The sequence below is a fragment of the Tenrec ecaudatus genome, chromosome 2, assembly GCF_050624435.1.
Source record: "Tenrec ecaudatus isolate mTenEca1 chromosome 2, mTenEca1.hap1, whole genome shotgun sequence".
NCBI classification, from domain to species: Eukaryota; Metazoa; Chordata; class Mammalia; order Afrosoricida; family Tenrecidae; genus Tenrec; species Tenrec ecaudatus.
In genome coordinates this window covers 278,250,606-278,266,132 of record NC_134531.1, presented here as the reverse complement: position 1 = coordinate 278,266,132, position 15,527 = coordinate 278,250,606, and the positions used below count along the sequence as shown (strand labels likewise).

At 38.0% G+C, this 15,527-nt stretch overlaps 1 protein-coding gene across 2 annotated transcripts in view; it reads right to left on the bottom strand.

The window, feature by feature from the left end:
* USP25 (ubiquitin specific peptidase 25) overlaps positions 1–15,527 on the bottom strand; it is a 168,194-nt gene that overhangs the window by 61,568 nt on the left and 91,099 nt on the right. For both annotated transcript variants that reach the window (XM_075542462.1, XM_075542463.1), the window contains 3 exons: positions 13,526–13,602; positions 11,115–11,188; positions 8,150–8,298 (listed from right to left, as the gene is read on the bottom strand). In XM_075542462.1, the coding sequence (XP_075398577.1) occupies positions 8,150–8,298; positions 11,115–11,188; positions 13,526–13,602 (300 nt within the window). The remainder of the gene's footprint in view (positions 1–8,149; positions 8,299–11,114; positions 11,189–13,525; positions 13,603–15,527) is intronic.

The window sequence follows — 15,527 nt, the reverse complement described above, 5'->3', positions numbered from 1 at the left end:
TTGCTACTGTAAAAATAGACTATTGGCAGATCCTGTGTATGTGAGATCTCAAATCACATGTTATCACACATCTATCACTAAGCTAGGAGGATGCAAGTTTAAATGCAAACACTTTAAAAGCTGGAATGATACACAACTGGCAAACAGAATGTGACTAGATCTCAGAATGCTCCTTTTCTCTAAGCAATGGAGACACATTGAATCGTCATTCAGTGATTTCTTCACGAGATGGTAATTACTTAAAATAAGATGTCATGAGTTGGATTTAGTTGTCTTCCACCAAAATTTACAGGAATTTGTTTTATAAGGATATTTGATGCAATAAACTAAAATTATGAAAGTTTTAATACCCAACTAAATAGCTAGCGTTTAAAATCTCTAAAACATTTTTTATTGTGATGAGTGAAAGTATACAGAGCAAAATGGTTTTCCAGTCAATAATTTATATACCTCTTGATCCGTGACACTGCCTGCAGTCCCCACAATATAACTACCCTAGACACACCTTTCAAGTTTTAAAATTTGAGAAGCAGTTTTAATTTTGTTTACACATTAGTTCTAATTTACGTATGAAATTAAGAATTAAAATCTGTCCATCTAGCTACTGCTATCAGGTCAATTCTGACTCTCAGCAGGATAGAATGGGCACCAAGGGTTTGAAAAGCAAAAGGTCACATCATTCTCCAGAGTATCAGCTGATGGGCTTCAGGCACTAATCTTTCAGTTAGCAGCCCAGTACTAACACCACTGCGCCACCGGGACACACACACACACACACACACATATATACACGTATGGATGGATATATAAATAAAAACTTGTAAAGATGTTGTAGGATATTTTCTACTCCATATTATGATTTCAAGAACTATTACCTTCATATTTTATTGCAATACATGAACTGTTACCACTAAAATGTAATAGTTCTTTGTTTTAATTCAGGAGACCTATAGTGATCAATAGAAAAAATTATAATCTGCAGTGCTATGAAAAGTACGGGGAATAGCTTTCATACAGTACTAGGGATTTTCAAATTTATTGTGTGAGTTACCTCTCTCATGGATACATTTCTCTCCATGTGACCATTTGTTCCTAATGTAACAACCGAGATTTTATTTTCTCATTGTAAAATTGATGGAGACAATGAGACAACCAGACATTTCCCAAATTTACTTTAAATTATTTTGAGTATGTCTACCTTTGAAATTGTATGACTGTATGCTATACACCTACTCCTAACTCATATCCAATCTCATTTCTTGACACTTAGCATTTGCTAAAACAGTAGAAATCTACTATTCAACAATGTTTGCACACTGACCACATACATCTGGCCGTACTGAAGAATGAGGTGTGAGTCTATGACTAATGTATGGTGTATATGAGTATATGAATACTGAAGTGTGAGTAACTCTGGCTCTGATTAAGATACTATTGGTCAATGTGGCTGCATCATGATTCGTGGTGGTTTGGCTGCTGTGTAATAACATGGTCACTGTCCATTTTGTGGATATGTGATCCATGTGATGCTATTCCATTTTTAACGTAAATTTGATTTTCACATAATTACATGACCTTTGGAAACTAACCAGGTAAATAAGTGAGGGTAGATGATTCCTGTAAAGAATTCCTATAAATGATTAGAATTTTAAATACTATATGATTATTTTTATTTAAATAAACTGTCTTTCCTTTGAAGTATATGTAACTGTTAAGCAATGCTTTTAAGAGAGGTCATAAAATGTGAAAATTATTCTAGTTCTCCATATCACTAAAACATTTTTATTAACTTTTGGATATTATACAATGAACCTAAAGGAACATTGAATTTCTCCAGTCAATAAATAAAACCATTATCATATCATCAGTAATAGCAACATAATCGCTCATGAATTTGAAAGTGACTCCATAAACCTGACCTATTAAAAATATATCGTTCCTGGAAAGAAGGCTGTCACTTTTACAGGTTTCAATAGCTGTTTTTTTTTCCTGTTGAATTAAAGGTTAAGTTTGAAAGCACTTAATCCGTGGAAGGCTCATGTCTGCAGCGGGAGCCATACACCATTGTCACGTGTGACACGGGTTCAGATGCCATTTATTACTTCAACAATTTGGCTATAATTAGAAAAAATGGGTAAGACTGCAAATGGCCATTTACTTTCAGGAGGAGTGTGACTGAACCTCAGCTCTTTTTTACCTTAGTACACGGCTAGTGTTTAAAATATCCTGATTTTCTAGTGCAATTATTTGAGTACAGAAAAATGCAGGAACCACAAACACAATTTCAAACTCACCACAAAATCAGGATGTAAACTAGATACTAGAGGCAAACACAAACTATCTAATTTAGGAAATTAATTCCAGCCATCTAACTGCCTTCATTCATATGCCATTTCACTTCAAAAGACATATACCTGTATGACATCAACAGACATCTAAAATGGCATTTGAGATACTTGGGGCAGTGAGATGATATGTCAACCTGACCCTGTGTAAAAGTGTAGGGGTGGAGGCTTACCCACCAATCAGGGGGTGTGGCCTTTCCTATAAGAACCAAACTCACTGCCACCGAGTAGTTTCCAACTCACAGCAACCCTACAGAGACAGTGAGCATTCTCTCCCTCTCTCTGACCCTTGGCCAATCCCTGCTAGCTGGACTGTGTCTGCATCCAGGGACAGCCCCATGTGGGTTCATGGCCTGTAAAGCTGTCGGTGCCCTGCTATGTTTCACCAACCATGGATCCACTCGATTCTGGCCCTACCACTGACCTGCATTTATTTCATGTTTCTGCTTTCAGCTACATGAGGCTGAAGAAGGCTCCAGCAAGTCAGGGAGCCACAGACTTGAGTTGGACTGGGCTGGGATGTCTTCCTGATATAAAATTACTTCTTGATATAAAGATCTTTCTTACACCTATATAGGTGTCACTGGTGCTGTTTCTCCAGATAACCCAGCTTAACACAGTACTGTTCCTCTAGTTTACAGAAAACTTTCCAAAATGTCTTTCATCACATTAATACTACCTGGTACAACAGCGAAGTGAAGGAAAACTCGTTCCTGTAGTTCAAAGATTGCACTTCTAATTATCCTGTCACACATTGTACTCAAATGTGCTCACTCAGAGACATTCTTAGTCCAGCTATTGTCTCACAGAATTAAATCAATTTAAATTTATATATACAGGCAATCTGATAACCTGCAAGTTTTATAAAGAATCCTACATAAAGCTGCATACTTCTCAGGAAAAAGTAAAGCGTTCAGAACAGTATGAACAGATACACACACCCACACACTTATAAAGGCACTGCAAGAGTAAAATCAAAGTGCAACATAGTAATAATCACCTACACAAGAAGTGAGGTACTTGCTAATTGCTATCTGTTCCCTCCACCCCCACCCCTACTGCCCCAACCTGAGACACTCCAAATGTTCTTGAAGAATCTAATTTATAAACTGTATGCAATTTATTTACTATTTAAAATGCATGATTAAATTTTTTCTAAGTATTTATGCTATTATCTAATTATTTTATATTTATTCAGTTATCCTGTCATTCTAAAAATTTAAACTTAAAAAAAACTTTTATTACAACCACTAAATGTTTTAACATGAATAATTCTGAAGTCTGAAGGCTTGCTTATGTTAATTGATTGTGACTATTTTAGCAAAGGTCTTCTGTGTCAGCGTAAAATCAGAATTTTTAATAAATGATACTGCATAAGATATTGGGCTAATTTAGAACTCTTCTTAAATGTTACTCATTGATCATTAGAGACGGAAAAAGAAAAGGTGCTTTTGAAGGATATAATGAAATTAAATTAGGACTTAAATTCATGGTGAAAAACTTTTAAGACATGATACCCTTGGAAGTAATGGTCTCTTTAACTGGGTTGAATTTTTGAAAATATTGTTCTACAAAAAACTAGGCACTTAGTAATTAATAGGAATCCCAACAGCAAGGATCACCTATGAGTTCATTTTAACGCAAAGTGACAGTACGGGACAGCGGAGAACTGCTGTCCCGGTTGGTTTCCAAGGCTGTAAATCTTCACAGGAGGAGATACCTCATCTTTCCGTCCTGGAGCAACTGGTGTTCACACTCATGACCCAGCCCTCGGGGCTCCGGAGAGGACCTCGAGCACCAACTACCCAAGCTCTAACAGGGATCACAGGTCATCAAACGGGCCACGACGGAAACTCCTTAAGGTGCTGAATTTACACAGGATGAAAAATGACTTCATTTTTAAGTTAACTTTTAAAATCTGCACAGGAAATATATATTATAGTTTAAGGCACTCAGAGAATGGAGCCAGTTTAAAGATGGCGAAAAAATGAGTTAAAAAATTAAATTAAAAATGAGATTTGGATTCAAAGTAAGATAAATTTTAAGTTAGGAATATGTGAGAAAAAATAACAACATAATTTATTTCATTTATAAGTTATTCTGAACGCAGAAAAATATAAATATGCTATCCTAAACCATACCTGGAATCTACATCCCTCGTACAGCAAATGTTAGTGGTGGTAGGAGGGAGAGGGAGACCCGAAGAAATATAAAGTTCTAGATATGTTTCCCCAATCAAAATAGAGGAGTGTTTTAATTAGATGTCTCTATTAACACCTTGTAGGAAGCTCTTATGTTTACAAATCTTCTAGACTGCTGCTGTTCTCGTTAGCCGGGTCAAGTTGGTTCTGACTCACATAGCAAACTGAATAACAGAACAAAGCACCGCCCTGTCCTGCACCATTTTCCCAATTGCTCTCATGTTTAAGTCCATTTCTGGGGACAGTACGTCAATCCATTTTCTCTCAGCCGCTTGGCTTTTTCAAGCACAACGTCGTTTTCCAGGGACTGAGCTTTCCATGGAACGCATCCAAAATACGTGAGACAAAGTCTCACCATCCTTGCCTCTAAGAAATATTCTGGCTGTATTTCTTCTAAAATGGATTTGTTTACTCTTTTGACAGTCCATAGTACTTTTAATATTCTTCACCAGCATCATAATTCAAATATATGATTTCTTCTTCGGTCTTCCTGACTGAATGTCCAACTTTTACATGTGAGGCAACTGAAATTGTCATGGCCCAGGAAAGGTGTACCTTAGTCCTTTTTCAAAGTAACATCCTATCTTTTCAATACTTTAACGAGACCTTATGCAGATTTACCCAATGCAATGCATTATTTGATGTACTGATGACTCTGTTCATGAGCAGTGATTATGGATTCAAGCAAGCCAAAAGTGCTCGATAACTTCAATCTTTTCTCCATCGGTTGGCTTTGCAGTTGTAATCCATACTAAAGAGTGCAATCCTTGCTTGACCTTCATCAGTAAATGCTTCAAGTCCTTCTCAAGTTCAACAAGCCAGTTGTGCCATCTGCATACGATAGGTTGTTAATAATCCTTCCTCTAATCATATAGCTATGTTCTTCTTTATACAGCCAGGTTCTCAGTTTATATTTGCTCAGTACACAGACTGAACAAGTATGATGAGAGGCTATAACCCTGACACACACCTTTCCTGGTTTTAAACAGCACAGTATTGCCTTGTTCTGTTCACACAGATCCAGGATTAGCAGGAACACAATACAATTTTCTGGAATTCTCAATCTTCTAAAGGCTCATAATGTGTTATGACCCACGCGGTCAAATACTTTTGATAGTCCATAAGGCATACATACACATCGTGTGTTATTTCTTTCAGTCAAGATCCATAGGACATCAGCAATGATACTCTTTGTGTCAGGTCCTCTTGTGAAGCTGGCTAGAACTTCTGGTAGCTCCCTGTCAGTGCTGCTGTAAGCGTTGTTGGCTAATTTTCAGCAAAATGTTACTTGCATGTGATTTCAATCACACTGCTTTATAATTTGCACATTCTGCTGGGTCACCTTTCTTTGGAATACACAGAAATATGGATCTCTTCCAGTCATTTGCCAAGTAGCTAGCTGGCAAATTTCCTGGCATAGACAAGTGTGTGCTCCGGCACTCCATGAGCTTAGTGAAACATTTCCGTCAGTGTTTCATCACTGCTGGAGCCTTCTTTTTGGCTAATGCCTTCACTGCTTCCTGGACCTCTTCCTTTAATAACCCTGGTTCTTCCTCATATACTACTTCTTGAAGCAGGTGGATCTAGATGAGCGGTTCTCACCCCTGTGGGTCTCAACCCCTCAGGGGGTCAAAGGACACTGTCACAGAGGTCGCCTGATTCATAACAGTAGGAAAATTACAGTTATGAAGTAGCAAAAAATAATTTGATGGTTAGGGGGGCTCACCACCACATGAGGAACTGTATTAAAGGTCGCGGCAGTAGGAAGGCTGAGAACCCCTGCGCAAGGTGCATCTTTTTGGTACAGTGATCCTGTGTGTTCTTTCCATCTTCTTTTGGAGCTCCTGGCATCACTCAGTACTTGCCCATAGAGTCTTTCAATATTGCAAACCGAGGCTTGAATTTGTTTCAGTTTAGGATATACTGTCTACACCCTTTCTTTTTGGTTTTCTAAGTCTGCCCTCGACTCTATTTAATGAATTTGAAATACGACCTAAGCGACTGAAATAGATGACCTATGAGAAAGTGTTCTAAGCACATTTTCTTTAAAAGAAAGAAAGAAAAAAAAAGCTAGGCTTACATATACATATTCTACATTAGTGCCGCTACTATATACCGTATATACTTGAGTATAAGCCGACCCGAATATCAGCTGGACACCTAATTTTACCACCAAAATGACTTTAAAACTGTGCTGAAAAACTCGGCTTATAAATGAGTATATATGGTAGGGTTTTTTTGTTTGTTTGTTTGTTTCTTTGTTTTTATGAGTGTGTGTGGATAGGGATGGAAGTGAGAATGCAGCAGGAACAACAATAACAGAATATTTAAAAACAAACAAAACCATAATAGCTTACAGTTCAGGTAAAACTAAGCAATTTATCCTCTAGGACACAAAATAACTCTTTCTCTTTTTAGATAAACAGGGATATTCTCACTTAATACATAGATATTCGGTTTATTGTCTATGTATTGTAAATTTAGATATTAAACACACTATCACTTGATATTTTCGAGGTTAAAAGCTTCAGGAGCTCTTAAGGTAACACAGCAGCATTTCAGGCATTCATTCATGGTGTACAGTGCGCCCCACTTGCAGCCCCATGCTGTTCACTATGGACACAGGAAGGATGGACACAGACAAAGACCTGACCCTCACAGGAGCTTTTTCTAGTCAAACGGCTAGAAACCAGGTAAGTAGAACTGATTCTGGAGCACACACGCTCTTCTTTTTCAACTGCACACATCAGCAACACTCCTGTACGGAGGCACAATAGAATGTAGACATGGGCACAAAGGGAAAGATGGAGAGAAAGAGAGAGAAGAGTTTGTATCAAGGGAGGCACCAAAAATTTTGTGGAAAAGTTAAAAAATAATTTTTTTCCACAAATTTTTTGAAGACTCCTCATAGTTTCAAAGTAGTTTTTTTCCTGAGAAGTAGTCAATCATACTTCAATCTCATATGGAAAGGGTTGTGGACTTACATATTTGGGCATATTCCAATAATTTTGATGTAGGTAACATAACAGTTGATCCAATATCAAGTGTTTCCTTTTTCAATATCAGAATCAGAACACTGCTAATAGCTGTTACTTACACATTAAAATGTTTTTTTTTAATTTTATATATATCTGAAGGGCCTTATATTCTATTCAAAGGTCGTAAACAAAATAGTGCAAGTATTTTAACAAAACACTGTCTAAATGAGGGTTTAACATAGACTAAGACTATACCAATTATGTAGAGCAAGTATCTTGACTATGGCTGTCATCAATGTCAGTTGCCAGCAAGTCGATTCAAAGTTCTGAATGAAGCAAAACTGCTCTGTCGTGCTTTCAAGGCTGCACCTTTGGGACACAGACTGCCAGGCTTGTCTCCCAAGGTGCTGTGAGTGGGTCCAGACTGCTAATCTTTCGGGTGAAACCAGGGGCTGGACCATGGACACAGAATATGTTTAAATCAACATAATGAAATTCAAACACTTATCTGAGCTTTCATTCAATTATTAATTAACTTTGTAACTAGAGGCTTAAAACTGTACTTTACAGAAGTTTAAGAAAGAACTTAAGGGGTGAAAAAGATATATTTGAGAATTCATCTCACCTCTTGCCCGGACTTTCCAGAATTCTCTGAATGTAACGATTCGATTTCTCCTTCAATCATAGCTGCTTCCAGACACTCATGCAGGTCTTTGAACCCATTGACCTGAAGTGGGTACTGGCCAAACAGTTCAGTATTTTCAAACTTTTTACCTATAGATATCAAAAGTAGATTTTAATGCAAATTATGCCCCAAACCTGAAATCTGTCACACTGACTTATGTCCCCGAGGAGTGACTACAATATCCCTGCTTGCTTATACATGCGCACTAGTTCACTCACACTAACTCACAGACACTAACTATACATGCAGACGTATGCAGGTACAATTACACATATGGGAAGCCTTCCCAAAAAGTTCAGCTAGACTTAACATTAGAGTTAAAAGGCAATGCAGAAATCAGAGCTAAAAGACCATGGAATTTTCCCACAAACTCCTCCAAGCTCCCTCTGCTCTGTAAATAAATACCCTTTAAATAAGCTCCTTGTAAGGAAAAGATACTGTGCTAAATACCTAATATATAGTGATATAGTGAAGTGAACAAGAGACTGTCTCTAAGTTCAAGGAAATCTAAGCCACTTTGATAGAAAGCCATGATACACCAAAATAAGAAAAAGAAAGAAAACTCCATTCTGACAGTTCATCATGACTCCCTCCAAGACTGTGACTGTCAGAGGAGCAGAAAGCCCTGCCTCTCTAAGGAGCAGCTGATGGTAACTAACAGGGAGCCTTGCAGTTATGCATGACACATATGTTTGAGCACATATCATTTTCATCGTAAGTGTCACGAAGGGAATGATTGGATAGGTGCTATAAGAAAGCACAAAAATGGCCCTTGACCTAGTCTTGTAATCAAGGCTCATGAAAGCATCGGTCAAGAAATCAAATGACATATTGCATATCAAGCAAGTCTTCTGTAAATGTCTTTTTGAAGTGCTACAAACATGTCCCATTGAGGGCAAAGATGCACGTGGCACAAGCCATTGAATTTTTAATAGCCACATGAGCATATAAAAGGTCATCAAAGAATAAGAAAGACTGGAGACAGATGGGTATATTTGAATTATTATGCTGATGAAAACATTTCAATGTACTATGGACTGCCAGGAGAATAAATAAATCTGGCTTGGAAGAAGGACAGTCAGACTAGCAAGCCTTCATCTCACGATGTATTAGGTGGGGTCAGTCCCTGGGAAAGGACATTATGCTCGGGAAAGCGAAAAGAGGAAGACCGAATGAACCGAATGAACTGAACAGCAGTTGCAACAGCAGGCTCAAACATAGCAACCGTGAGGAAGGCACCAAAGGGGGCAATGCTTCCCTCTCTTGGACGCAGAGTGCACACAGAATGTACACCCTCTGGTTGCTAATAATTGGAGCAGACTCAGTGGAACCTAGCAAGAACAATTCTCTGCTCGAGTGTTGGCAGGTCGAGCAGGAAGAATTCCTTGACAAAGTGACTTGTACAGTGAGTAATTGTTAGTCGGGCCGGAGAGCTGAGGGCAAACTGCTCCCAAGTGAAACCTTTGTGTAAAATAAAACTTTAGAAAACTTAGGTGAGTATGACAAGAAAGGGTTCTCGAACACCCTCATTTAAACACAATTCCTGTAGAAATGTTCAAAGCCTTATATTTACCACAATTGCTCACTTACTGGAATCACGAATAAATACTCATTGGCACAATAAGTATTAAAGTAGCAATCACTTTAAAAACCACAAAACAGAAATACTCACGGATGATACTGTACACAGCGCTTGGTCACAACCTGACTTGAGCTACTCTATTGTTTCAGATACATTACTATAACTTCACATAAAATCAGTACAATAACATGACCATACTAAATTTGAACATTATATTCTATGTAAAATATTTCAATTAATGATTATTTAGCATTTGAGACAAACACAAATACCCTGACACCTCAGAGAATTTTTAAATACCTGGCTAAATGTTGAGTTAATGTCTGCTAGTTTTTGAATCAAACATTGAAAAACTGTATTCAAACAAAACTTCACAGAAATCCAGTACTTCAAGTCATCATAGAAAAACAATATTCTACAATGCTTCAGGAATGATTTATGAAAAATAATTTCAACCATTGATGCACTAAGAACTTTGAGGGAAAAATATTTCAAAAGTATATGCTTTGAGACTTATTACTATTACCATATATACTCGTGTATAAGCTGAGTTTTTCAGTACATTTTAAATGCAGTTTTTGTGGTAAAATTAGGTGCTGCGGCTGGTATTCGGGTCAGCTTCGACTCGAGCAAATACAGTACATGCAGGATATTTCAGTGAGCCCAATGCTATTACCTCAATAAGATAACCAAAAATAAAGTGGCTAAATCTAGAGTTTAAGTAAGAGGTATTCATGGTTTATGAAGTAATATCACCCTTAACCTATTTTTGATAAACCTATTTTTCTTTTTTTTTAAATGATATAAACAATACCCTCCCCTTAACCTATTTTTCAAAAACCTTTTCGACAATTGACTGCTAAATGTTATAGTCATTCAAAAATGGGGGCCTTCCACTATCTTGTGTGAAGGTGCTTGATTCCGCTTTCAACAAGAACTGGAATGCACAGACGAGGAATCTTCAGTGGCGTAACCACCAGACCAAGCCCCGTGTTCAATGTCAGTATTCTCTTTAAAAGACCTCTCACTTTCCCCATTCATCTCTCTATCCCAAGAACTCACAGCATAATAAATGTCTTCCCATTAAGAAGAATACCAGCGCGTGATTAACTGTCAGTTAGGATGGGGTAATGCACCCTCCTCTACCTTCCTTTACGGCCACTCGAAGCTGTGTGATCTGCGACAAGGCACAGCAACTAATAAACAGAGCAAGTCAAGTGAAAATAAAAACTGTTCAACAGACTGAGTCACAATGAGACCAAGCTGCTGGTGGACAACAACGTCCTGTCACCCGTAATACAAAGCAAACCCGGGCAACTATACCTTCAAGCACTCCCACGGCTAGGAACCGTCCGTAGAACAACTCTGCCATTGGGTTCTTCGGCCTCTCTTCATCCCTACAGAGTGGCAAAAAATGCAAATATGGTTATGATTTTGAGATTTATAAATAAGAAATAGAAATAATATCAAAAGAACTCTAATATAAGAAACAGGAATAATGTTTTGTGGTTATCATGTACTCAGATTCTACTATTTACAGAGGCACTTTGGGCAAGTTCATAAATTTATTCATTCCTTTGCTGAGGGAAGTAATAATACTGTAACTCAACTGAAATAATGCAGGAGTTTATATTTATATATTGAGTGTATGTCAGTATCTACTCAGTATGTGCTATTAATTATAATTATACATTTAAATCTCATATTTTGAGCCTGTACTATAGAACATTTGAATTTGTCCAGGGAAAATAGTTTCTCTCTATTAGTATGAAATTTTAATAATTCATTTACCGTTTTAAAAATAAAAGTGTACACCCTCCAAGAATAAAAGCATCAATAGTGAAGACCTGCTCTGTCCCTGGATAAGGATCGAGATTTAATATTTTAGGGCATGTCACTGAATCCTTACAACACTCTCCTCCGTAACTGTGAGTGACTTTTACTACTATTCAACAGTGTTTTTTTCACTTCAGTGAGCAGCACTTTCCCACTCAGTGCCCCAAAGCAGCAGCTCTCAAATGCCACACCCTATAACAGAAGACAGTTGGCCCCCCTAAAGCACCACCACCGCCCCACAAAAAAAGCGGGATTTTACCCCTGGGTACTGTGAACTTAAGTGTCAAAATTAACCTCTTGAGAGATTTCTCGCAGTGAAGCTTAAAGTTTAAAGCTCTTTGTCTGAAGCTAATTGGTCCCGAACGAATGTCAACTAAAAGTACTGAAACAAGGACAATTTAATCCACAATACTTTCCAGACTTTCTGCTAAACTTCCCATCAACAGCAACTTGTGTCTGTACGGCACTAAGGACTAGATTCTGGAAATTATGTTTTGACAAACAGCTAAAGGATCTGAAGTATTTTTGTTGTATCTCAAAAATAAAAGGACACACCTAATCATGTGTCCTAACTACACACTTTGTCCCATTTAGTCCACACTCCAGTTATAAAAACCCTACTCTATTCAGACCCAGAAATGACATTTGTGTAGCTAGACTGACCCAAGAAACTTAGAAATGATCTTTCCTTTTGATTACATAATATCTTTACTTTTGATATTAACTTATTAAACGTTACGTTAAAACAGTGGTTCTCAACCTTTAGGGGTCGTGACCCCTTTGGGGGGTAGGATGACCTTTTCACAGGGGTCGCCCGATTCATAACAGGAGCAAAATTACAGTTATGAAGTAGCAACCAAAACAATTTTATGGTTGAGGGTGTCACCACCACATGAGGAACTGTATTAAAGGGTCGTGGCATTAGGAAGAGTGAGAATCACTGCCTTGAAAAATTATGAGAATGTAATCAAAAAACTTAACTCTGAGAAGCTGGCAAAAAAAAACCCCACTGACAAATCAAGTACATCTAGTGATGCTGTAGGACAGAGCAGAGTTACTCCTTTGACTTTTCAAGGCCTCCACGAGGCTACACATTAAAAGTTGGGTAGCAATCTTAGTTCTTAATATTGTACTGTTAGAACACCCTTAATATCATTGCAGACCAAGTAATAATGAACTTTATTAGACAATAAAGCTCGTATATATTTTAAAATTAAAAAAAGATAGATGGGAAACGTACTTCAGAGTTGGAAAAGGTGTATTCTTATTATTTATGTAACTATCTACCATGTAGACTCACATCAGAGCCTTGTAGCAGCAAAGCCTAAAAGGTCCACTGGTTTCTCAGGGGGGGAAAAAAACGGAAAAAAAAAACCAAAGCCCCACATACACACACACAGTGAACACTCCATATTAGGTGACATGATCCCATGAGGGTGAGTACAGGATCACCTCAAAGTGTGCTTACTTTTCTTTTCTGGAGGCCAGTCACAAATTGTAAAAAGCCTGAAATAATTGTTCGATGCAAAAGGTAGACAATCAAAGGTTAAGGAAAGTTGGAAAGAAACTTCCTATTTCCACGTGAAAAAGCATCAGAATTATCACTTAGCCTCTTTACCCACCACTCACCCACATGTCCTCCTGATGGAAAGTGCCTGCTGAATTATGAGTGTGCCTTAACCCTATGGGGACGCATTACTTAGACCCTTCTGAATAGATTCTGTTCCCATAGTAAAAACCCAAAACATTTGTGGTCGCAAAAACAGATAACACATAACATTTAAACTCCCACAAGTCTGCTTCAGTTCTATTTCTCAGTTGATATAAAATATGTAAAAGAAAAAAAAAAAAAAATATATATATATATATATGGCCTTCTAAATTTCCCGTTAACTTACGTTTCCTCTTCAGCTTTCATTTGAAAGGCATCTTCTAACCAATCTAGCAATTTGTGTGTAAACTCACTCACGTCTTGCTGTGGAAAGAGCAAAGAAGTTGCAGATAATTCAGCCCACTGATTATGCAAAATGTCACAACATAAAGCCTATCGCCCCTCAAATGTATACCCATGGACTCCTTACACAAAGGTTATCCTATCAAATGTTCTACACTAAGGGCACATTTTAAAAGTGACTTAATCAGCATGAATCCCTGTGTGAGAAAAGCAAGCATTGACGATTAAGTTTCTTTGGGGCTGGAACCAGATTAAAATTCAAATGTACAAATGGGATTTTATAAAACAATGATGCCCCAGGAGATCTTTACAATGAACTTTTATAAAAAGATGAGTCCTCATTACCAAAAGACTCTTCATTTTTTTAAGTTTATTAATGGTGTCATTCATAAGAAGACTAGTCTGTTCTGGGGGAAGTTAAAAAAACATTGCTACTAAGGTTCTAGTTGACAAACAGGTTAAAAACAGAATGTATTTAAATGTGTCAGTGTGATCAGTCGATGGACGGCTGCAAGGAACTTCACCAGTAATACACCTGTCTTAGTCTTAAGGGCTATAGATTTTAAAAAGGTCCAGTCAAACAGCGGATTCCACAGCCTGTTAAATTCAAAGCAAACGGTGGCCATTTGGGGAGGTTCCAAAGGTGTCATTTACAAACATCATCTCGGAGGATAACAGATGATCTTGGGAATTTACCATGATATGGTTTATAAAAAGGAAAACTTGACTGCAGATTTTTAATCACAACAACGAGCCTGCATATTCTTCAAAGACACCACACTGTCCTATGAGAATTTCATGAGAAAACTAGATGACATCCACCTTACATCCCTGTTGCTCCTTCAGAATGTGTGTTGTTTCCAAAAATCAAAGAATATGGGGCGGGGTGAGGGATGAACCCCCCCCCCCAAACTGCCATTTGGACCTGGTGTAAATCAAACCACTAATTGAGAGGTGCCATGGAGTACTTCGATGGTATCCTCCGAGTGTTATCCTTGCTCTTCAGCACTCTAAATTTCTCAGCTTCTCTAACAAATTGCCACAATTAAACTCAATGAAAATTACTCTTTCCAAGTTTTCGAAGCCAGAATTGGAAACCAAGGATATGGCACGGCCATCAACCCACCAATGGCTCTACGACAGAGGTTTTCAGCCTTCCTCATGCCGCGACCCTTTAACACAGTTCCTCAGGTTGTGGTGACCCACAGCCATAAAATTATTTTTCTTGCTACTTCATAACTGTGATTTTGCTACTGTTATGAATCAGGCGACGTTTGACGTCCCAAAGGGGTCGCGACCCACAGGTTGAGAGCTGCTGATCTAGACTAACTGTGGCTAGGTGTTCTACCTTGGTTATGGTCAGTTCCCTCTTATCTCTGCTGGCTTCTCTCTCCTGTTATACCCTTAATCACCTCATATACAATATGAAAGTTAAACATTTAATACGTAAGACCAAAGAATAGTCAACATATTTGAATACTGGTGTTGGCCAAGAATACTGAAAATACTGAAGAACAAGCAAGTTTGCCTAGAAGTACAACCAGGAAGATTCCTGGAGGTGAGGATGGCAAGACTCTGTCTCCCATACTTTAGGCGTGTTCTCAGGAGAGTGCAGCGCTGGGAGAAAGACATCATGCTTGGTAACGCGAAGGGCGGTGGAAAATAGGAACACCCTGGAGGAGACTGATGGATTCCGAGGCTGCAACAATGGACTCAAACATAGTAATCGTGAGGCGTGCAGAACTAGGCAATGTTTCATTCTGCTCTGCGTAAGGGTGCTAATCAGCCAGAACCTAGTTGACGGCACCCAACAATAGGAAAGTTACATAACATCTTAAAATAACTCTTTACATCTTTTCATATCTTTACTTTTCTTGAAGATTTTATATCTCCCCAAAACCACTCTGTTGCTTATCTCATGATATACTCTTCTTTGGAAGTTACTT